The sequence below is a fragment of the Borostomias antarcticus genome, assembly GCF_949987555.1.
Source record: "Borostomias antarcticus genome assembly, chromosome: 4".
Lineage (NCBI taxonomy): Eukaryota > Metazoa > Chordata > Actinopteri > Stomiiformes > Stomiidae > Borostomias > Borostomias antarcticus.
The window spans coordinates 24500432-24525997 of NC_140237.1; the positions used below are offsets into that span (position 1 = coordinate 24500432).

Below are 25566 nucleotides of genomic sequence, written 5' to 3' on the forward strand. Positions count from 1 at the left end.
GATCACTGACATATACAGATATACAAAAATAAACAGGCACCTTTTTAGCTGACTAACTGCCCTTCACAGGTGAACAGGTTCTCTGTTTGTAGACATGCCTTGCTGTTTGTGTATGCGTGCGTGTATATGTGTGTGCCTGTCTCTATGTATGTGTGTGCGTGTGTGTGCATCTCTATGTGTGTGTGTGTGCGTTTGCACGCGCATTTGTCTCTATGTGTCTGTGTGAGCGTGTGTGTGTGTGTATGTGTGTGTGTGTGTGTGTGTGTGTGTGTGTGTGTATGTGTGCGTGTGTGTGTGTGTGTGTGTGTGTGTGCGCGCGTGCCAGCGGCTGCTCGCTGAGACTGGTTTGCATTTGTTCTGCTCTAGCGTTGAGTCGGCTGCTCCACACTCTCTCAGTGTGCCATGTATACATTCTGCTAGAGCCAAGAACCCTTCTTCTCCCTGCCACCCAGCGCTCTGCATCCACGTACCGACCTGTAACCCAACCTGGGCTCTGACAGCAGCACAAATACACAGCGTGACATCATGTCTGCCAGACAGCACAGCCCTGTACCTGACCAGGCAGGCAGGCCGGCAGGAAGGCTGACCACATCCTGGGAGGTGAGGTGGGCGGGAAGGGTGGACCTGCTCCAGTCACATCCTGGGTCCTCTCAGTTCCAAACCCAGAGCATCACATCACTACACCACCGAATGTTCCACTTGAAAACCCCCCCAAAAAACTTATCTTCAAATATGCAATTACTGAATCTTTACTGAATGCCTGACTATATTTGTGATCAATTGATATCATGTCTTCACATAATAAAACAATTACTTCCAACTAGCCGACTATAGGCCTACATCTATAGGCCTAATTCAAATGACAGGAGAGTGTAGAAAATCTTCCATTATATTATAGTCATATAAAACACAGATGGGTATAACGTTACTCAAACAAAATGTAGCATTATGATGGAAAACATATTTCCCATTCACTCGTATTTATTCGTTCACTGCCCTAAGTCTATAGGCTTATTAAACCTATCTTAGACTAAACCAGGCCAAAAATAAGAAAACGCATTTTTAATTTAAATAGCCTATGAATTTATCATATGTGAGAAACTATTGGACACGAACAGCGTTGTTCTTTCTTTTTGAATCAGCTTCATCTACACATAATTTCGATTAGTCAAGTGTAGTATTAAAAACAACAACAATAATAGTAGGCCTAATCATTATTATTATTATTTTAATAATATAGCTGAGACCTTTGATGGTTGCCTTGACTACTATCTCTGTAGAATTATGACAATTAAGTATTAGGGTATTCTGGGTAACACGGGAGCACGGTGTCGAATTGGAGGACTATGTTGAGGGCCAATCCAATAAATAAAGTTGCGGCTGAACATCCGTTAGCCTAGTTACTGGATGATGCACATCGCATCTGCAACAGCCTATTGTGATAGGCATAATAGTAATGACAAAAAAAATCTATCTTTAGCCTATATCTTGAATATAATAGAGTGCTAATTCTGCCTCGCTGTTGGAAAATGAAACGAGACATTCATATTTGATGCGAAACTCAGGCCTCTTTTGTAGAGAATGTGATGTTTGTCTTTGGAAAATAAGTGTTTTATACAAACTCACTTACACCCAGGGGAGGCATGGAAGAAAGTGCCCAAACGAGGGGCACTGGGAAGATGTGCTCTGATTCATTTTATATGAAGGCTGGCTTTGGATAAGCCTGTTTTATAGCGTCCTTAATGTCTCGACATTTGCCTCCGTTTTTATAGTTGACAATGACCTAATGGAGACTACCCTAATCTGTGGACGGCCAAGCAAACGGGCTAGGCTACCTAAGTGTGTAAAAAGAAACCAATGGCCAAGGCCACAGGCTATTAAGATTTTACAAAAATTATCGGGCTGCAACTAGGCTATTAGAATCACTAGCCTATAACCAACAATTGTGAGCTGTTTGTGAGTGCTTAACAAATATATTCGGTCTGAGCCACAGGCCTACGTTTAAGATGTGGCAATAAAGATCACTTCCGATTGAGAATTAAATTGTTTTGAAGTTCATAGTCTTGGGTTAACTATTGTTTCTATATTCGGGAAAGGATGAAAAAACGCTGACAACAACTGAACATCCCCAAAAAACACGATTATAATTGCAGGCTTATTGCAGCTCAGATATTAGGCCTAGCCTATATTAGGCCCAGATAATTTCAAGAATATTATCAATTGGTAAATAGGCTGCATATATGCCCAAATGACCAACAAAATAATCAATTGATTGCGATTTGCAATAGGCTGCTGTTCATATGGCTACATTTCTAATCCAGCACATATGCATATTCATGCCAGGCCTACACTTACTGGAGCCTGCATGTAATCATACATACCTGCTGATGCCTGGTGAAGTAGGGCGCATTTAACAAAGCACGAGGTACACCTCCTTAGTAGCCTAATTGTGTTTTCATACGGTAGACCTATCGGCTATTGAAAAAATCACGTTCTTGACTGGAGCTAATGTCTGTGCATGAGGGAATAGTCGGTGGCCTCGTTGCGATCGTATTTAACTCAGATTTGAATAGGCTATTATAATGTTATCATTGATTTATGTGTCATGTTAACCAATCACCCAGAAATGCCTCGCTAGGCAGCAGACAAATGGATGGGCCGTCTTTGTGACCAAACAATTTTCTAGATAAGGCTGATGGTTTTCAGTTACTCTGTTGTGTGCCATTCGTTCATCAACATAAATACGTAGGGTTCTACGTTTTTTGGGCGCTATAACCCATTTGACATCGCCTACACTCAAACGTTACTTGGATAGCCTATAAACACGACCGATATCACTATGATGGGTGCAATAAATGTGTTTACTGTGATGATAGGATATTAGAGTAATCAAGGTCAAATTATTTAGAGAAGAAAGCATCCAACAATAAATCAGAACTAACAATAGCCTACAATATTTCACAATACATTAGTCGGAAAATTGTATAGGATGTTTATTAGGCTATTATTAGCCTAGTATGAATAATATTAATATTAGTATTTATATTGATATTATTATGATTATTATTTAATGAATGTCATGTTTTGTGACTGTCGATGAGCTGCAAATAGACTATATAGGCTCAAGTGCCCATGCAACCTCGACCCCATGAGTGAGATGTGTGGCTAAACGTTAGAGGGACATCAATAACAATCCATAGCCCATGAGAAATCTCAAAATACAGGAAATACATGTTAGAGCTGGATGAAGTCTCAAAGACGAACCATTCTGAATCAACTATACATCGCATCCTTTCTGGTGCCCTTCACTTGCCATCACATCAGTTATTCATCCCTAATTACATTAATGTCATGTGTTAAGTCCCCCCACATATTTCAACAAAACAGTTTTTCTTCTGAGCAAACGTCTGACCTCACCCATTCATTCCATCTAGCCTACATAATCAGTCGGGAGAGGTCTTGACTTAAAGTCCGCTCTGCAGTCTGGATCAGCGAGATCTGGGGTGCATCTTCCGAAGAAAGACGCTTTTTTTGCTCATCTGAACCTTAAGGGGAGTTTTTAAGCTTTTGGTCAGCGAGAGTGGTTCCTGGAAAACATCTGAATCGTTGTATAACCAAACCCAGCTGCCGTAGCCTGTGAGCGTGTGCATGTGTGTGCGTGACGGTGCGTATGTGTGTTCATCTGTGTGTGGAAGAGAGAGATAGATAGAGAGAGAGAGAGAGAGAGAGAGAGAGGGAGAGAGAGAGAGGGAGAGAAAGAGAAAGAAAGAGGGCGAGGGTATCTGTTTGCTTCCCTTTCCAAAAAGGAAAGAAACAAAAAAAACGTTGGACGTCTTTTTTTGCTCCCCCTAACTTTTTTTAGGAATGAACGCCGAGACGTGCGTTTCATACTGCGATATGACATCCATGGATTCATATTATAGCTCCTCTGCACCTCAAGGTAGGGATCACCCGACGAACCCGTTCAGGACATTCCAAGCGAGTGACACCAAATACAGCCCCACTTTCCTGACCAGCAAAGGTCAGGCTTACGGAGAAAAGTCACGGAGTCCATTTCAGCAGGAGTGCCAGTCATTGGACGCCACCGCTGGGGAAGGCACCTTTAACAAATATCACCTCTTCATGCAGAGATCGTCTTGCAAAACACCCCCCGAAGGAAGCAAACTGCACCAGGAAAGCGGACTCAACGGAGCGCTCATCCCTTGCTATGGTGAGTAAAGAAACGGTATCCATACGCAGCGTTCCCGTATAGGCTACGGTAGGCTATACGATACTCCGAGAAGCAAGAGATGGCGATAGTAAAATGTTAGAGTCTTCTTATTCTGATGCAACTTGTTAATAGGGTTAAATGCCTTGTAATATTGCATTGGTTCGTATGGCGATGTTGCGGGAGCTCTCGTGTCCGTCCGTTTCTAGACTAGGCTATTCCTCATTTTCACGGACGTTTCGACCCCGCCAATACAAAAGAAGACGCGTGTGGTTGGCAGGTCACAGCTACTGCGTTCCCGGTGTTAAAGGAATAATCGCACAGGGGAACATTGCGTCTGCCAAAGTATCTACAAAGTGAATGTGCTGGACTTCACAACTTATTACTAATATTACGGTCACCACAACTATCCCTGTAACACAATTACAGAGAGGCATAACCTCTCAGTCTATTCAATTTTCCCTTTGACTATTGGATTAGGCTATATAATGCGATAATCATTACAATATTTAATATTGGAAGTGAATCGTGCGATTAAATTAACGCGTTTTCAAATAGCATGAACAACTAATGCGCACCATGTATTTAGGCTCACTATAGGCTTATTTTTTCCAACATGCTTCCAGTCCTGCAGGAAATATCTTGTAGTAGGCTATTTTAGAAAATAGGCCTTTGCTACCTCTTGTTGTTTTAAAAGGTAATAATGTTAAGCGCCTGACACACACATGCACACACGCATGCACACACGCACGCACGCACGCACGCACGCACACACACACACACACACACACACACACACACACACACACACACACGCACCTTTGGTCTGCAGTAGGCCAAGATATCTAATTGAGATCCCATAATCTAATAGTCTACGTCTACACTGATTAAAATGGCTGATCATCATTGCAGATGTAGGCCTCTAATATTTCAGAATTCAGAAGCCAATTTGTCCGATCTTAAAGATCGCACATTGAATAACCTTGAGCACCTAGCCTACATTTTATATCATAATCAGTGCTGATATAGGCTACATGTAGGCTACAATAAACTTCGATTTCGAGCTATTAGCCTGCGTGGAAATGCATCCGCAGAATGATGCGTAAAATGCATCCCAATCCCCCAATCCCAGCAAAAACACGTTCTACCGTCATAGTAATCTGTGTATTGAGGATTCTGCAGAGGTCTACGAAAGGCCACATCTTGAGCGCAGGGGAAAATCAACCCATGCTATAAATTTAACACAAATACCACAAAATCCATTGCTTTCTCCAACCATGTGCAAGCAACTTGTGGGGGAGATCAAAACCCCGGGTATACGGCTCCTTGGATGAGCGAGAGAAGTCTGTTCAGAGCCCGAACGAAAAACCCGTCAGTTTGTCAATCCTCAATTCAACATTTGGGGTATTTTTTGTAAACAAAATATAGTCTACTCCATGCGCCCCTTTCGCAGAATACATAAAACATTGTTGCAGCTTCCATTCAATTTGAACGATAGCCAGGCGTTACGCACTGCGTGCACAGATTAAAATTTGATTTTTATAGCCAATATTGCATTGTATCCGTTTTGTAATGATGTAAAAAAAAGTGTGTGAAAAAGGCTATAATGATTATACTACTATTAAAATACAAGTCTATATTGTTTCTCAAGTTTGATATCTTTACTGCATTTAAATTGCTACACGCCCCTTCGTACTGCGTTGTAGATGTACGCACCAGTGACGTTCATCAAGTTTATTACATTTTTAGGTTAATAGCCTATTCATATAGCCTGTCCCATTTCACGCCCCTGCCAACAGAAAAATAAAGCAATACGGAACATGTGTTTATTAAACGAGCAGAAAAAGCGAGGTTATTCATATCAGTCTGTGTGCAGGGTCCATATCAAATGGGTGATTCATTTATTTTACACAGACCTACAGGATAGGTTTAATAGGCTAGAAGACCTACTCTGCTCTGCCATGGTGAGCGGAGGACTGTAGGGAGGATGAGAGAGAGAACCTGACCAGAGAGGACCGCTCAGAGTTGAGATGTCCGTAGAAGAGAGAGAGAGAGAGAGAGAGAGAGAGAGGGAGACAAAGAGAGAGAGGGAGAGAGAGAGAGAGAGAGAGAGAGAGAGCATTGAACCAACGCTGTCAGACAGAAGACGTTGATGAATGAGTTGGTCTCGCGGGCCAGCACATGGGAAAAGAAATACTGACGGAAAACTTCGGTTAAAGGATGGCATCCTCAAGATAAAGTGAGCCTACAACTTTTAATCGATAAGAATCAAAGGAGAAAATATGATTGTGATGATGGTGGTGCGTAGAATAATTGTCAATCGGCTATTAATAGGCTATTATTATTGTTATTGTTATTGTTATTGTTATTGTTATTATTATAATAATAATAATTATTATTATTGGTGTTGTTATTATAATAATCATCTTTATCAAAAATCCATGCACAGAACGAAATTGCTCAACTCTGAATCAAATAGCCTGGACAGCTGAGTTATTGGGCTGGGCGGTGCCCTAAAATATTTAATTAGGATTCATATAAACCCTAATAAAAGAGCATAAGCAATCAATCATTTCCGAGCGTTAATTAGTTGAAACTGATGACGTAACATAGCTTAACCATCAATATTAGATTTAATGATGGTCTGTTGCACAGATGTTATCTAATGTCTTTGGCTTAATCAAAGACCTTTTGACATAACGCACGAACACCTAGGCCTACTTTTTATCACCAGATTTGTCCACTGTTCAAATGAAAACTGATAGCTGCTGTGAGTTGGCCCTGGAATCATAAGATAATGATAATAATAATAATAACAACAACAACAATAATAATAATAATAGGCTAATGTTAATATTAATATTATTATTATTAATAATAATAATAGGAATACCAATAAGAAACATATGTATACGAATAATAATAGTAGGCCTACCACTTAATAATAATACAAATAAAACATATTAATAATAATCATTATAATTATAGTAATAACAACAACACTGAAAAACTTATTAATTAATATTATGTTTTAATAGACCCTCTAAAGTTCCACATGATGGGCTGCAAATGTTTTCATTCTACAGCTTGAATGTTAGGCATTGACCAGCTTTAAGCACCTGAACCTGAACCTTTACCAGTATGGGTAAATGGTATGGAGATCCAAATTAATTTGTAGGCCATTTGATTTTTAGTGATACAATTTCGTAAATTTCCATGAAGATAACATCGTTTGTTGACAGTTTATTGTGTCTTGCTATGTAGCCCGTGCAAAACAGGTTCTAAATGTCCAATTAATAAATGTAATGTGCAACAAAATGTGTTGTGTCAAGGTTAACCTCAGAGAACACATTTTTCTTATGCCATAGCCCATAGGATATTTTATTTATGTCAGAAATGTTAGGATCATATGCCTGTCAGGTCATATAGGTCGAGCAGCCTATGACGGGAAGTTCATGGGGACTGCTGATTAGCCGAATTGCTTTAGTCAGGCTTTAGGCCTTTCTGCAATCCCACATCGTTTCAATATTTCCCGTTAGATACCGCGGGTGCCAGTGTGAAGATATTAGAGCAGGCTACCGCACTGTTTTGAGAAGATGTCAAGGTGTTTGTTTCTGCTTTCGTTCGGTTGAACTTGCCAGTGACCCGAAAACTTCTTAACTCACAATATCCTATCTGACCCCCCCCAACCATTCAAGATACCAATATCTTTATCTTATTAAAGCAAGTAGCCTAGGCTACGACACGACAACATTTAAGCGTTAGCCTACATCAATATCAACAGACACAGCCTCATAATCAAAAGCCTTGATGAAAGTTTTCATAAGACCTAATTTTAAAGCAATGCAGCCCCTTCTATAGCCATGTGTGTCCGTGTGTATGTTCGTTCGCTTTATAAGATTTAGACCAATAAGGAGTAGCCAATACCATTGCACACCAGCAGAGGGCAATGGAGTAAATATCGACACATTTAGTAAACTGTCACCACTCCTCCAGTTTAACAATTTATGCACAATAAACATTATATGCTACATCAAAATGTCCAGCTTTTTACCAGCTGATTGAGGCCGGCCATGCTTTCCTCATCGAGAATGAATACTAGTAATTAGGAGAGGAGGAGAGTGAGGGACAACATGGCAATTGCAATAGGCAAACACTTGGGCTGCGTTCAAACTCAGCAAACAGACAAACACCGTTCATGGTAAAAAAAATAATATTCTGTGACCAACAATGATTTTTTGGATTATATATTTTGGATGCTGGCCTATTACCACTAGTACAACCTAATTTAATGATAGTTAGAAGTAAAAGGGTCTCAGGTTTTCAATTCATTCATTCAATCATACAATTTACCTCAGTCCAGTGTCCATTTTGTTTCACCGTAAACTACCTTTTCAGACCGTTAGCCTATGTTTGCAAACGTTTGCGGCGAACACAAAGCTAACTGAAAAAAGTTTAAAATAGTTCGCAATTTGAACGCACCCCTGGGGACAGAGCCGACTCTCTTAAAAGTACAGACACCGTTTTTAAACGGCATAGTCTCTTCTAATCGTGTCCGCCTATCCGTCCGCGTGTGTCCGTTCGTAGCATGAACTTTAGACCAATCAGGAGTAGCCAATACCGTTGCACACCAGCAGAGGGCTCATAAACCTGCACCGCATACCTCACCACCTGGGTGTGATTTTTTTCATAAACAGTGACATTATATAAATTAGAGGTCATGGGCGTAATGTCCATAAAGTCTACCAGCAGAGGGCCGAGGGTGAATAGTGATTATTATATTATATTGGTATTTTTTCTTTCTTTCTTTTTTTTTTACCATGGCAACGGTGCCATACAGTCACCATTACAGAAGCCCGCCTTACCACAGGTATGACTGAAATCCATCAGAAGGAGCAGGCGAGTGTTGAGGAGAAGGCAGGAAAGCCGGAGCGCTACGGGGGACCAGGGCCGTTAATGTGCTTCAGATGTAGGCCTCATACCGGCATCTCTTTCACTTATTTTCATACTTTCAAAGACCGATGCCTCAGAATCACAGGGAGTCATGGCGGCCAGAGAGTCGGCTCGTTTGCATAACTTTGCTCTACGAGTGCTTCATACAAACACACAAAGTGTCACGATATAAGTTTTTTAGTCATGGGGGTGTGTTGAGGGGGGAACGGTGAATAACTGTGTCAATTCGACTTTAACATGCCGGGCACGAATTATGAAAATTGCTCCGTGTGTAAAGTGTTTACGTTGAAACTCTCCATGCGAGACTTGCACCCCATATATTTTGTTTCTGTGTGAAACCAGGAAACAACTCAGTAGTTCGATGGATAGTCTAAGCTATTGGGAAAGACGCCATTTACTAGCTCCTTGGGAAAGCACACCACTGGGTCCTCTTCTTCCCATCGGTGTTTAATGAGCATTTGCAGGACCCACAGGGGACACTCGCATATTACTTCCAAACCAGGAACCTCAATCTCTTGGTATTTTTCTAGGAACAACAGGAGCTTTCCTCTTGTGGTATTTTGACCATCCTCCCAGTGGACTGCCGGGGAGAGGAGACCTCTAACTTTGGTTTCCTGCCCTTTTCGTGCAACTAAGAGGAGAGGGGAGGAGGAGGAGGAGGAGGGGGGGGATCCCCATCGGTAAAGGCCAAGGAGAACCCCTGAGGGAATCCAAGAAGAGACTGCGTCAATATTTGCAACATTCAACACTCCTGTTGAGTCGCTTTCCATCTCAGAAACCTCCCCCGTGTCGATGGGGATGTAGTAGTTGTTAGATGGAGTATTATTTTTTATGTCATTTCATGTCGAGCTCTTAGTACACTGCTGCGGTTACATAGCACACTTGTCACTCAAAAAAAAGCAGTAAAACTATTATCCAACAACGTGAATATTTAACTGTCCTGTGAGATCCTCTCACTCCATATCGAAGCCTCCAAAACTCTCCATCTGCCCCCCCCCTCCTCCTCTCACTGTCTTCAGTAGAGCACAGCTATTTCAGCTTGGCTTCATGGCCATCGCTGCTGATTGAGTTGAGCAGCGTAGTAATGGAAGCCAGCCACGAGAGAGTCACGCTAGAGGCCGGAGAAGGCTAGGGGAGGCTGGGGGGAGGCCGCGTTCCCTTCAGCAGGTCGCTGACATGAGTGGAGGTGGCAAGGGCCCGGTATCGGATTACCGGCCAGCTCACATTTTTGGGACAGCAATTTACATTAGGATCAATCTGTGTGGCTGAGCGCGACAGCTCTGTAGAGAGGGCCTTCCTCCAGGCCTGCTTAGCCAGTCAGACCCAGTGAGGAGTAACACAAGCCCTGAGAGCACACACACTGATCAGAAGGACCATCCCTAAGGAACAGGGTCGGTAATATTGACCTATGTTTTTCTGGGGGTACTCCAAGAGCTTAAACAGTTGAGCACACAATTCACAGTTAAGAGCCTAATTTCATTCATGATGTGATGAAATGTGACTAATTCCTTTACTCAAGTTGATTATTTGTTTGAGCCTCCCCTGATAATTTTTGGACTCATGTGCAGCACAGAACTGCTTGTTTGCAGCCCACGATACTGGAGCAGCTTCACAGACAGCATTGCTCTCTATTCTACAAGCATACTGTGCTATAGCTTTTACTTCAGCGAATGTGATATCCACATCATGCTCAGAGGGCAATGACTGCCTCATGTCTTTTATTATGACATTCCCCTGCTTTTGTAAAATTGAGTGTTTGTCCTATTGTGGTTTTCAACACCGGAGATCGGACCTCACTGGGACGGGAGAGGCGGGACACAGCAACTGCCACATCAACAGACTGGCAGTAAAATACAGACACAAGCTAACCTCCAACTTTTTCAAATATTCTGAATATGTATTTCCTCATTTTTTCCTACAGTGGTCTAGTTCTTTCTCAATCCTGTCTTCGAATGTTGGGAAAAAACATATAAAGTCAGGATGATTTTTGGATTGTGTTGAGTTCCCAGCTGTGAGAGCGGAGAAAGTGAGAGCGGTGATTTATCATGGTCTCTCTTTGTGGATTCTCTCTCGTAGCGGTTGTTTTTTCGCGCAGCGTGTGGACTTTACAGCAGCCTGCCGACATGATTCATCTCCTCACTCGGCCAGAGGAGCTGGACTTCAAAGTCCATGGCTACCTATCAGGGATGGCCGCAAACTAGCTCTACTGTTGATATTACTGTAGCTGGTGTGGGTACTTTGGGAATGTTTCCCACATTGAGTTGTGGTTTTGTTTTTCCATGTCTCTTACTGTTTTAGCTTTATGGCCAGGGGTATTAGAGAGGGCAGAGTGTTATCATCCCCCAGGGGTATTAGAGTGGGCATAGTGTTATCGTCCCCCAGGGGTATTTGAGAGGGCATAGTGTCATCTCCCATGCTTTATTTAAAGCATTTGATTGATGTAAGAAGCAGGTAGAGGAATATGACTGACTTTTAAATCCAAAAAGGGGAGTTAATGAGTTTACCCTTCATTGAGAGGGGAAGATAATTTTAATGTGTAGTGTGTGCGTGTGTGTGTGTGTGCGTGTGTGTGTGTGTGTGCGTGTGTGTATGTGTGTGTGTGTGCGTGTGTGTCTGTGTGTGTGTGTGTGTGTGTGTGTGTGTGTGTGTGCGTGTGTCTGTGCGTGTGTGTGTGTGCTCGTGTGTGTGTAGTGTGTGTGTGTAGTGTGTAGTGTGTGTGTGTGTGTGTGTGTATTTGTTTCAGTTTGCCAGTTTGGTTTAACCTTGAGCTGTCCTGATGATTGCAACTGACACCGAATTGTACACAGCCGTGCTATTCGCAGGGGGGGTCATTGTGTTCTACTGGAAACAAGGTCGTTTAGCTAAATGCCGTGAGCTGGGGCCGAGACTCCATCTGCCTCTGAGTAGGAGATTAGCTCCGGTTTTGTGAAACGGCAGCACAGGCATTCGTCCGCTAATCAGGTTATTCCGGCACCAAAGCCTTGTGGTGCCACAATCACCCGTTGCAGTAAACGGGATTTTTCTCAGATATCACCACCTATTGTTTTTCTGTCATCACCGCACAGTTTGTCGAACAGCAATCGTTCCCGTCCACAGTTATGTAGGCCTACTAGCATCTGTATCGTAGCCCTCACAGGCAAGACTGGGCAGGAACTCACCATTCTGGCCAGGCTTCAGAGCACAAAGCTTAAACATTACAGTCTAATCCATATTTCAGAAAGGGAAAACAAACCAAATTAGAGTTACAAATAAATGCTTAGCAGAGAAAACAGCTTGAACAAATGTTCCCCGCTCCCCGCATCCAGTCAAAACAAAGATCTATCAAGGCCAAATTACACACACACACACACACACACACACACACACACACACACACACACACACACACACACACACACACACACACACACACACGCGCGCGCGCCATTTCAAATATTGACGTTTTCTAATATTTAAAGAAAAGTTTCCCGCACACGGTCTCTACTTGCAATAAGATTTATTCACAATAGACGTTTCGGTACTATGACCTTCATCAGTGTTGTTAATATTTAGAATATTATTTTCGGCTTTGCGGGATATTTCTTCCATTAATCCCTCTTGGTGGCTGCAGGGAGTCTAATTTATGGTGTTTCTCCTGAAGCTGTGAGCTGACCTCAGCCATCTAATCAATTAAGAGGCAGGAGAGGCGCCCTGTCGCTTTACAGCCAGTTAAATTACACTTTGATGTTCCTCCCTGGTTTTTAACAACGTCTTAACGGCTGTACCCTCTGAAGGGTCTGACCCTTCCTGACTTTAATGGGTCTGACACCAATATCAAGGAGTAGAGCAGCTATTGTCTTCTGTCCATCTAAACATGGCAGCTATGGAGGCCATACCTGTTCTGTGGCCTACCACTTCCCAAACCTCCCCCCTCACTCTGACGGTATGAGTCTGCAATGATAGACATTAGCATTCATATTCAACACTTTTTGGAGACATGTTAAGGGGCAAATGTAGACGCTATTAAAACTAGTTTACAAGACCCGTTCTTGCTCTGCCGGCAGGTGTGAATACTCTCAGGGTTAACCTGCCAATTAGTCCTTCAGTTGAACCTCACCCCTGCTCTCACCCACTTATGAACTCCCTCAGTCCGAGTTGTTTTGGGTAGTTCTGGAACTGAGTCCTCCTCTCCATACGCAGCGAAGGCCTTAACTGCCCTGAAAAGGACTGTGAGAGAAAATCTGATGGAAAGTCGATCCAGAAAATACTGGAAAACAAACAAGGAGTTTAAAAAAAAAATCGTATTAAAACACATGCAGTGCTTTTTCTGCTGTTTGAGAAGAGGGTCAGCTCCGGAACTAATGTGGAGTCTTGGATCCAGAATGAAAATGTTCTTCGATGGTTCGTCATGTTTCAAAACAGGGTTGTAGAGCATACATAGTTAAATGAGAAACACATATATGCTATAAAAGTTAAACGGTTAGGAGTCAGGGAGATATATTGTCTTGGGCTACAGTAGGCCTTGTTCCAGTGTGCATGAAAGATGCTGAGATCTAGAGTGGAATAGAGTTGTTTGAAGAGATAGATAGATAGATAGATAGATAGATAGATAGATAGATAGATAGATAGATAGATAGATGAAGCTGTGCTTCAATTCAAGTAAGTCAGAGACAAATGTCTCTTATATATACATACATACACACACGCATGCACGCACGCACGCACGCATGCACACAAACAAACAAACACACACACACACACACACACACACACACACACACACACACACACACACACACACACACACACACACACACACACATTTACCATAAATGACGCTGTTACAGTTTTGTAGTCTTTGCACATGTCCTGACATGGTCATGTGTCTCTGAGCCATGTATAAAACATGATTTACCCTCACAAAAATCTAGATAATCCTATAACCAAAGGTCTGAAACATGAATGGAAAGTACCTGATGTATATTTCCAGGATAATCCACCAGGCTGCTCCTGCTTCGGTTAACATTAGGAGCTCAGATATAGAGCCAGACAGTGGAGTGGGAGAGAGATGCTAGTGAGCGCTACTGTCCTCTCCTCTCTCAGAGAGGAAGCTATTCATTCCTGTCCTGGAAGGGCTGGATCTCGTCTCTTTATTCCAAGCTCCGCCCGACAAGCATTTCTCCCAAGAAACACTTCTTTTCCTTCTTCTCATCCAATCCAACACTGTATGTTAACAGGAAGACACCATGTCCTCCCCTGCATGTCCCTTCCATGGCTGTCTTCCCCCCCCCCCCATTCCCCCACACACACACTTCCTCGTCCTCTGTTCTGACTGACGCTACCTGCGTCAAGTCTTTCTCATGTTCCTGCTCCGCAGGGCAAGACCTGTGGGAAGCCCCCCGGCGCTGGGCACCTAGGTTGCGGGGAGCAAGCAGGAGACTGTCACAAAACCCCTCGCCTGCCAAAAACAATCAATTACACCGGATATAAACAAGAGTCTTTGATCAGTGGGACTGGGGGAGCCCTTGATTTCTGCAACAATCTGACAACCTTGCCTTGTGGGGGGACCATGGGTGTAAGAGTGCATACGAGCGAGTAACTCAGAAATATTTAGGGTTTGGGTAAACACGCTCTCTCCTTTCTATCTTAATTGGTTGTGTCAGTTGTGTGCAGCAGGCAGGCAATGTGGGAGCCATCACTCCCCCGGAATGGGCCCCGGGCCCCAGCGCCAGCCCTGCTGGAGATCCAGCCTGAGTCCTGGGCCTGGGCCTCGGTCACAGCCCAGCACACCCCGGCCCAGGTTGAGACCCAGCGTCATGGTCCTGGTTTAGTCCCAATCCCAGTCCCAGTCCCTATCTCTATCCCTGTCCTTAGTCCCAATCCCATTCCCCATTCCCCATTCCTGTCCTTAGTCCCAGTCCCAGTCCCAGTCCCAGTCCCAGTCCCAGTCCCAGTCCCAGTCCCAGTCCCAGGCCCAGGCCCAGTCCCAGTCCCAGTCCTAGTCCTTGTCCTAGTCCTAGTCCTAGTCCTAGTCCTAGTCCCAGTCCCAATTCCAGTTCCAGTCCCAGTCCCAGTTCCAGTTCCAGTCCCAGTCCTAGTCCTGCTTGTCAGGTGTCAGGGTTCACAGTGCCCAGGGAAGGCAAACTGAAAAGTACACTACAGTACAGTACAGTCATAGAGAGTGGAAGTACAGCAGGCATACTGAGAAGGCCTGAACCTGCTCCTCAATACTGGACCGATTCAGATAAATCACTATAGAGGCCTACGTGAGCCTAGCCCCTGACTCTGATACATCACTATAGAGGCCTACGTGAGCCTAGCCCCTGACTCTGATACATCACTATAGAGGCATACATGAGTGCAGCCATTGCAGTAAACAAACACCACACCACCAAGCTGTATTTTCTATGTTGTCGTTGGCCGAGCTTTAGAGTTTCATGGTTACCTTGCTTCAAAAGCACCTGGGTCCTTGAAGGCTGAGTGTGTAAGGTGGGTGTGTTTATATGTGTGTGTGTGTATGTGTGTGTGTGTGTGTGTGTGTATGTGTGTGTGTGTGTGTGTTTGTGTGTGCTGGGGTGCATCCCTTATCCCTGCCATTCTGGGAGCAGTATTCCCGACCAGAAGCTCACATGAACCCATACACCCCTCCTGGCTCTAACCTGACAAGGCTTTGCCCGAGCCCTGGACAAGACATGAAACACATTTCACCCCCCCCCCCCCCTCGGTTCCCTAAAATAACCACCCATAAGTCTCAGAACCGAGCCGGGCAGAGGCGCAGTACCTGGAGTCGCCACTAGACTGGGCCAGAGGAGTCCTTCGTTGACGGGAGGGGGAGGGGCGATCGTATTCTGTACTAACTCAAAAGTACTATAGATTTCCAAAGGGAGTGTGTATGAAAACCCACAGCCATTACAGGGCTGCATACAGAGGTTGTAATGGAGAGAATTTACTGAGCCACAGGGATCAGGGGCTGAGACAGACTAGGGAAGGAACACGAGGGTTGGCATGGTAGAATAATGACTGGCACACTGGCACAGACAGCTCTACGAGAATTTATGATCTGTAAGATGACTGAGGTTTCACGGCTAGGCTGCAGTGTGTGTGTGTGTGTGTGTGTGTTTTTTTCCCCTTTGCTACAAATTACTGGCCGGAAAATTGCCAGTCTTGTCTCAGGGTTAGCTTGGCCTCCTTACTAAGTGGGCGTCAGTTTGCAGCCGCAACACACACGCCGTTCACACACACGACATAGCCTACACACACACACACACACACACACACACACACACACACAGACGTTAAAGGCTCACACATATGGGGGGTGGATAGGGAGAGAGTATGTGTGTGTGTGTGTGTGTGTGTGTGTACGTGTGTGTTTGAGAGCGAGCGAGAGAGGTACAGTGAAAAGCTGTAATTTTCTATCAGTATATAATTATGGCTTGAGTGTGTGTTTTCCAGGCGATTCGAGCCTGATTCATAAGCAGAGACCGCCAGAACAAACCAATATAAGTTTCGCACCATTAAATCCACGCAGACATATAACATGCATGTTCTTATTGCTTTCTAATGAATGGGTTTCCTTTATAAATTAGCCAAGAGCATATTTTGTCCGCAACAACAGCACACTGTTCTAACTGTACGAGGTGTGGGATATCTCCCTCTCAGAGTTTCACTCCCTCTGCCTCCCCTCCTCCCCCCATCCAGGTAAGGACAGCTCAGGGCTAACAGACTCCGACCTGCCTGCGACCTCTGACCCCTCCGGAATGGACGGCGGCTACCTGGGCGTGAAGGACCAGCAGGGCGGCGGCGGCGGCGGCGGTGGGAAGGGCCCTGGCTCCGAGAGGCCAGGCGGCGACCTGGCCAGCCCCATGGACAAGGGCGGCGAGGGGGGAGAGAGCAACAAGGGCAAGAAGAGGCGCAACCGCACCACCTTCACCTCCTACCAGCTGGAGGAGCTGGAGAAGGTGTTCCAGAAGACACACTACCCCGACGTGTACGCCCGCGAGCAGCTGGCACTGAGGACCGACCTCACCGAGGCCCGTGTGCAGGTGAGGGGGGGGGGGGGGGCTGTTACGGTAGATCGGTGGGTTGTTCTAGAACTTTCGCGTCGTCGGCGAGCTCGGGTCGCGTTTTCGGCGCGTCGGATGGCCCCGACTGCAGACAGACGCGGCGCTCAGTCGGGGGGTCAGACGGGGAGGCCGCGCCGATGGGAGGGGTGTCTCTCGAGAGCGCTCCCGCCCTGGAGACTGGCGGACGCGGCCTACGGACAGAACCCCATCAATCCCCGTCCACATCTGCTGCTCTGGAGAGATAACGTCACCCCGCGCTCGGGGTGAGAGATTTATCTGGTCATGTGGGAGGATGGGGTCGTGGGGGGGGGGGGGGGGGTGGGGGGGGGCACGGGGGCCTACATAGGGCAGGGGGCCCCAGGGTATGGAGTGGGGGGACGGAGGGGGGGTGAAGGCTGCTGTGGCTGAAACGGGCTGCCTGGGCCTCATATGGTCACTGCTAGGGCAGCAGATTTTCATCAACATATGAGGAGACACACTCTGCTCTGCTCTGTCTGTGATCCACGCTGCTCTGCTCTGTTGTGCTCTGTTCTGTTCTGTTCTGCTCTGTTCTGTTCTGTTCTGTTCTGTTCTGTTCTGTTCTGTTCTGCTCTGCTCTTCTCTTCTCTGCTCTGTTCTGTTCTGCTCTGCTCTGCTCTGCTCTGCTCTGCTCTGCTCTACTCTACTCTGCTCTGTCTGTGATCCATGCTGCTCTGCTCGGCTACCCTGCCTGTCTGCCTGGGCCTGAACTCCCTGGACTCCTGAACCCCTGAACTCTGCTCTGTGAGCGGCTAGCCAGGCCTTAAGGCTAAGAAACCTGCAGACCTGGAACCTGGCTGTGACCTTCCGGGCTGATTTACATATAATCCTGCCATGACCGCCCCTGCATTCCAGCTCTGGCAGATAGACCAGGAGACCACCACCCCCTCCCCCCCCGCCCCCCCCCCCCCCCCCCCCGCCCTCGCTACGAGCACACACACACACACACACACACACACACACAAAGTCTACCAAGATCCCCTGGATTCCCTCTGTTTTTCTTTCATTACCGTCCTGTTCAGGGAAGACGCCTGTGGTCTCCAGGGGAGGTGTGAAAACCTTCCCATGAGCCTCTCTGACTAGCCCTGAGGGTCAACATCAGACCAGCTGGCTTGATTTCACTGTTCTAATTCAAGACTTTCTGTGTTGTCTATATACAAAAAATAGGGGAACATACCATGATAGATTATGCCCCTATGTGGATTTATCGTACATTTATAGTTAAATTCAAATGAATTCAGGCATCATGGTTGGTAAGCAGTTATTCAGTCTGGGAGATGAGATCAGACCAGCTTCACTCTTTTAGCATGACATGTGCTCGCAGTGAAATACAGGAAGTCCCGAGAGCCAGAGAGTTATAACCCTCTGGAGGCATGCTTCTCTCTCTCCCTCCCTATCTCTCTTTCTCTCCCCCTCCCTCTTTCTTCCCCCCTCTCTCTTTCTCCCTCTCTCTCTCTCTCTCTCTCTCTCTCTATATATATATATATATATCCATCTCTCTCCTCACTTCTTTCTTTCTCCCTCCATCTCCCTCTCTCTCTACCCCTTCTCTCTCTCTCTTCCTCTCTTTCTCTCTCTCTCTATCTCTCCATCTCCCTTTCATTCTCTCTATCTCCCTCTCCCCCCCCTTACTCTCTACCCCCTTCTCTCTCTCTCTCTCTCCCTCTATCATGGGCCTTATAGCCGTGCCCTTTACAGTCCTGCTCAGCTCTCCCAGAGGGCCTGTTAAAGCACTCAAGTTAAAAGATAAAAGACACAAGCTGCTCGTCATTCAGGGAACAGGTCTCGCCACTCTTTATCCAGGTCACTCACACAAGAACAGAACTCACACAGCTCATGAATTCTCATTCTTAACTGGACAAATGGCTTGACCGCACAATCGTATTTCCTGTTTAAAAAAAAAATGGTGTAGGGTCGTTTATGTTATTGTATTGAGATTCTATTACCAGAACTTTATTGTGATACTCAGATTCCTCCGAATGATCAAGTTATCACTTTAACCACTGATGCGAAATATTTTAAGGAGCAGCTGGATTTCTACCTCAGTGTCAATAGAATGGATTGAGACATTCTACAAACTACCGCTGAGAATTTCAACAGATTTCAGATTTAAGGCTGGAAACTCCGCCCCTCCCTGTCCACTTAAAAGTGACAGAACAAGAAGAGCTTGTAAACGGGCCCGACTTAAACTTGAGCCTGGAGATGTTTGCTTTTCTAGTGTACTGGTTTCAAAGGGAGGAAGTCGCTGCAACCCAGAGTCATATGTGCTCCAGAAACATGGCCGGGTCAGAGGTCAGGGGTTTCAAAAACACCACATCTCTCCTCTCAGCCCAAACCCTCTGGCAATCCGCGACTCTGGGGATGCAGGCCGGGGGTCGGACATGGGGGGGGGGGGGGGGGGCAGACGGAGACACCAGGACCAGGTTCTGGGCTAAAACAGTGGAGTGCAGCTGAGACAGGGGAGCGAAGCAGCCGGACACAAGAAGAAGAAAGAAATTCACTGCTGTGATTAAGAAGTGTTCTTTCATCCCATTAACATTTGCATAGCATGCTTAGAGACCAATGGAGAAGAGATGGCTGTTTATTGGAATGACCCCCTATCTTAAATCTCTTGAATATCTTAAAATGCTAACCAAAACAATGCAAAAAAATAATTATTTTCCAGTCAGATTTTTTGTTCCAATGATAATCAGAACCATTTATTTTCTGAGTGCACATTGCTCCATTAGCCTAATGTGTGCACGTTCATTTGGCATTGGCTTCGCTCTGGAACGCCGAGTGGCGTGAGTGACAGCAGAGGCTGATGGTCGATCCTCAGAGCTGGTCTCTGACTTCAAAGTCTTTCTAACCCCAGCCCCCCTGCCAGGACCAGTTTGACGTTTCTCTGCTCTTTCTCTCTCTGCCGCTGGAACATAAATAAAGCCTCATAGCCGAACTCTGAGCTACTTTAGCTGTCAACGTCTTTACCAATTACTGTCATTTGCGAGCGGGCGCAGCACAAAGATCTGCCATGCAGAACAACCAACGGAGCAAGACCTATAGACACGGGTCCACAGGACCACATTATAACACGGATACGGTTGGTGGACAGAACGTCAACATGGCCAGCAGATCTACTGAAATGTAGAACATAATGAATAATAAGGATCCGGTTGGTGGACAGACGTCGATCTACTGAAATGTCTGAGTCAAATCAAGAAGGGAACGTGTGACCTCTAGGTTTTGTGACACCAGCACTCCCACTGTTACTCTGGGTCCTGTGTGGTTTACCTGAGGGATCGCTGAGGGAAGACAGGGAGTTTTTATTCATTTATCTTATTTTATTTTATTTATTTCTCCAGTGCAACCCACTGAAACCAAAGTCTAATGTTCAATGGTGCCCTGGTAACAAAGCAATACAAAAATATCCTACATTTACACATTAAAACTGATAAAAGTTATGTTAACATTATTTACAAACATGCACAGACCTCAACCCAATATATTTTTTGAAACTGCCCAAAGAGACTATGGCATCCAATTTGATGGTGTCTTGAAACTCATGCAAAGCTCTAGGAACACGGTAACTAAAAGCAGTTTTTCCTGACTCGAGGGACCTCAAGAACAAACCAATCCTGAGGTCTTGTTTGGTGATGACTAGCACACCACATGAAGAGTCATCAGGTAATTAGGTAGCTTTTGCAAGACTGCTTTATAAACATGCAGGAGAAAACATAAACACACAGGTGTGAACAGGTTGTCAGTAGTATGAGAGAAATGTTGGAAGTAAAGAGAGAGCCGAAGGTCAGAAAGAATGACAGCAGCATGCGAGGTGGGGACGGAGTGCCTGGGTCCGGCGGTCTCTCTCTGCGGCCTGCGCATCTCTCCCAGGTTGGGGGGGGGGGGGGGGGGGTTGCCTTGCCACATGGGAAAGCCAGGGGCTTTGGGCGTCAGGAAATTAAACATCAAATGAAAACAAGCTCCAGTTTGAACATTCTTCCATCTCGCTTTTCAATTTCCCAAATTCCCCCGCTTAGATTTATAGAGGGCTGAGTGTGAGAGAGCGCACGGGTGAGACGGCCGAGATTGTGGAACAGGCAGGAGAACAGGGAGACATTTGGCAGATCACAGTGACACAGCTATTCAATAGCACAATCCAATACACTCTAATATTACATGCTCTAAATCACACATATGCTCAACTCAGCCCATATATTTATCAGGACAATAAGTGGGTAAAGCTCTCCAAACAGATGATGTGAAGACTGGGGGAGGCTGCTCTGGGCCTTGACATTCAGGGTAATCACAGCCAGCGGGCTATCGGGTTACCCCCGCCCTGAGATAGCGAGCTAGCCCGCCATGTTCTGACGCAGTGTGGGAGGGGGCGCCACACATAAGCCCTTCCCGAGACTGACTCTATTTAGATCTCTTTCACCCTCTTTGGTGGAAATTTAAACATAATAATGCTTTCAGTAAACAACGGTTTTAAGCTGGGATGTCAGGGGTGATTACAGGACCCCTTTGTCATGAGAAAATTGCCTGATCCCCTGAAAACAAAGCATCGAGGCGGGAAGGGTCTGTAAACGTTTTGTTTTGAGAAGTCAAGTGAAAACTTTCCTCTCCACATTCATTGTCTGTAATGGAGGCATCCTCTCCTTCCTCTCCTGATCTCTGATTGCCTGCTCTGAGACTTACTGTACCATAGATGAATGGCTGGGTGAATTCACTTGCTCACTTTTTTTTGGGTTATGTCTTCTCGTAGTGCGCAGTATATGTGCCGGGGGGTGGGGGTGTGTGTGTGGGGGGGGGTTGCACATCATTGTCTGTTGCAAACCGCAGACTGATTAACCAAAGGCTCGTCCACAGAACCAAGTTCAAACTCTGTGACGGATCAAGATTGCAAAACAAAGCAGCCTTTCCCTGTGAACGGCCTCCTTACTGAATCAATAAGCAGAGCTAATCTGAGGAGCAGAATAGATCACAGAGGATGGAGTTCCTGGCTGCTTCTGAGGCCGTAAGCCCTGTTGCTCTATTTATTTGCAGCGCTGCACATAGTTTGATTTGCTTCCATCTTTTTCAGCACTTGTGTTGAAAATGTTTTTATATCTCTTGGCTGTACTCTGTATCATTTTTTCCAGTAAAAATGATTGCATTATTTGTGTAAGAGAGGTAATTCTCCTGTGGAAAGTTGTTATTCAAACGCTTCAGGCTTTTTGGGCAACCTCCTCTCTCCGTCTCTCTCTCTCTCTCACACACACACACTCACGAACACACACACACAGACACAAACACACGCAAGCACACACACATGCACGCACGCACGCACGCACGCACGCACACTCACGCACACACACACACACACACACACACACACACACACACACACACACACACACACACACACACACACACACAACGCCAGTCTCCTGCTGCTGATGGTTCTGATAGGAGGGGAGCACAGAGGAGGCCTTCAAAGAGCCTGTCAACTCACTCAGACATCAACCCTCTCTTGGCTCTGCTCTCTCTCTCTCTGAGGGGCTCTGTTTGCGAAGCTGCTGCTCACACACAGCAAACACACACACACACACACACACACACACACACACGTACACACACACACACACACACACGCACACACAGCAAAAAGGCCTGGACGCAGGCCGCAGGACCAAACCAGACTCGAACCACACTGAGAACACACACATGAAACCGTATAAATGTGTGGTGAAGGACTGGTAGAGCCAGGCCAAGGAACAGTCGCCTAGGCCCCGGAGAACAAACCATCTAGAACGATAACCCAGACCCCTCTGTGCTTTCTTCATGATCTCTTGACCTTGTGCCCCGCCCTGCAGGTATGGTTCCAGAACCGCAGAGCCAAGTGGAGGAAGAGGGAGCGCTTCGGGCAGATGCAGCAGGTCCGGACGCACTTCTCCACGGCCTACGAGCTGCCCCTGCTCACCCGGCCGGAGAACTACGCACAGGTGGGCTTCTGGAGCGACGGACCGCCGGGGTCAAGCTGAGGGGATGCCTTTCTTTTCTGCTCTCTCTCTCTGTCTCTCTCTCTCTCTCTCTCTCATCCTCTCTCTCTTTCTCTCTCTCTCTCTCTCTCTCTCTCTCTCTCTCTCTCATCCTCTCTCATCCTCTCTTTAATGGAATGACAGAGCAGTGGGTTCAGGAGGAAATAAGGCTGACCTCTCCAGAGAACGAGGTCAGACCAGCAGACCAGACACACCCTCACACAGGCCCAGAAAACACCCTCCATTTATTATTAGTCTGGACAGATATGTACAGAAGGTCAGAGGGTGTGTGTGTGTGTGTGTGAGAGAGAGAGAGAGAGAGAGAGAGAGAGAGAGAGAGAGAGAGAGAAAATGTGCATATAAAATGTATGATGTTGTGGAATGCAGTGCAGTGCACATCTGGCTGCACAGCTCCACTACTCATCTCAACACTCCACCCCCCCCCCCCCACACACACACACACACATCCATACTAGCCCCTGACTCCTACACCCATCAACTCCACCCCCCCAACACACACACACACACACAGCCCCTATCTCTCAACCCACGTCTACTCTCCACACACACATGCACGCATGCACACTCACACTCCCACTCCCCCACTCCCCCCCCCCCCCACACACACACACACACACACACACACACACACACACACACACACACACACACACACACAAACCTCCCTATTGGTCCTCTGAGCCTGTCTCTGTGGAGGAGGAGACAGGAAGTATGGGTTTTAGGGGAGCCAGCCATGGTGTTGAAATGATGCCTCCTCCTTGATCTCTCTCTGTGTCTACAGTTACCATAGACTCACGAGTCAGTCTCTAAACATTTCTCCAGGTTTCGTTGATAAAAGTGGTTTCAAACAATTTGACAGACTGAAAAAAACTGTATTGCAGAACCAATCCAATGTCTTTAGAGTCGTCCTTCCTAATGGGGCGGTGAATGTTTTGTTTTGACACACTGTACTTTCCGGTAAGGTGGGTTCTTCATCCTACTGGAGATGTAGGCAGTGGCTCTGATTGGTAGCATCGGTTTCCGCTGCTGTTATAACTAAGATTTTCAATGGAGATGTGTCCAGACTTTTGGAGGTGGAGATCTCCAAAGTTAGGCATTGCGAGACTCCCTCTCCCTCTCTGGTATCTAAAGTTACTATATACTCTCTCTTTCTCTCTGTCTCTCTCTCTGTCTCTTTCTCTCTCTGTCTCTCTCTCTCTCGTTTCAGATCCAGAACCCGTCGTGGATCGGCGGCGGCAGTGGAGCGTCCCCGGTGCCGGGCTGCGTGGTGCCCTGCGACTCCGTCACCTCCTGCATGACTCCTCACCCCCACGCCGGCGGCGGCGTGTCCGATTTCCTGGGCGTGCCCAGCCCCGGGGGGCACATGGGACAGACGCACATGGGCAGCCTGTTCGGCGGGCCGCCCGGTGTGGGCGGCGGTATCAATGGCTACGACCTCAACATGGACCCTGACCGCAAGTCTTCCAGCATCGCCGCCCTGCGTATGAAAGCCAAGGAGCACAGCGCCGCCATCTCCTGGGCGACATGATGGCGGCCCGGCGCCCGGTGGGACGGGGACAGGGGGGTGGTGGTGGGGGGGGGCGCTCTGGGAAACACCACCCCCCAGGATCTCCAGGAAGTCCAATACCAACCCAGCCCATGATGGAGAGAGGAGAGGAGAGGAGGTGATCTGCGCGTAACTGTAACAGCTATAGTGAGCGGCGGCCTAGAATAACAATGAGAAAAAAAGCCATAGAGAAGCCCGTAGGACACAGCAGGGGGCCGCCGCTGTCCGCGCTCGAGGGAGAGGAGGAGCCTGGTCTCGCATGTAGACAGCGGATTTGTTCACACCACTCGTGGCTCTGATGGAGAGGGGAGTGTGGGGCGTCAGAGACCAGCAATAAGCTTTGATGGTGAGAGTGCAGGACACTTTGAGTTCATGAAGAGTCTGATCTTCCCTTCCCCAAGAGGACTTACAGCCGGATTGGTGGCTCGTTGGAAACAACTCGTGGTACAGTATTCATAGGACAGAGAAAAGCTGATTTCAACCAATCCCTGCACTTATTCACTTAACACAGGAAATGCTCCTTGAGCTTGAGATGAATCCGCTAACACACCTGCTATTGAGTGTTGATATAGCTTTTCGGTTCAGGTGCTGTCATATTTTGTTTTCTAGTATTTAAGATTTAATTTTGTATTTCTCCATTAATTTTGCTCCTGGTTTGTCATAGAATTTCTCCACCCTCAAAGCACATTAATCAGACCAATGTAGCATACAGTACTAAGCAATATACCATACATTTGCATTTTTCGTCAGGACAGTTTGATCCACAATGTCACAAGCAGA

General features: G+C 46.3%; 1 protein-coding gene across 1 annotated transcript; it reads left to right on the plus strand.

Moving 5' to 3' along the window:
• Nucleotides 1-3864: 3864 nt before the first annotated feature.
• On the plus strand, nt 3865-24768 carry LOC311307850 (homeobox protein aristaless-like 4; the record flags this gene model as incomplete). Its single annotated transcript, XM_084436736.1, has 3 exons — nt 3865-4214; nt 23075-23183; nt 24448-24768. 3 exons carry the CDS (start codon nt 3865-3867, stop codon nt 24766-24768), a joined length of 780 nt encoding a protein of 259 aa, XP_084292862.1.
• Between the last annotated feature and the right edge of the window lie 798 nt (nt 24769-25566).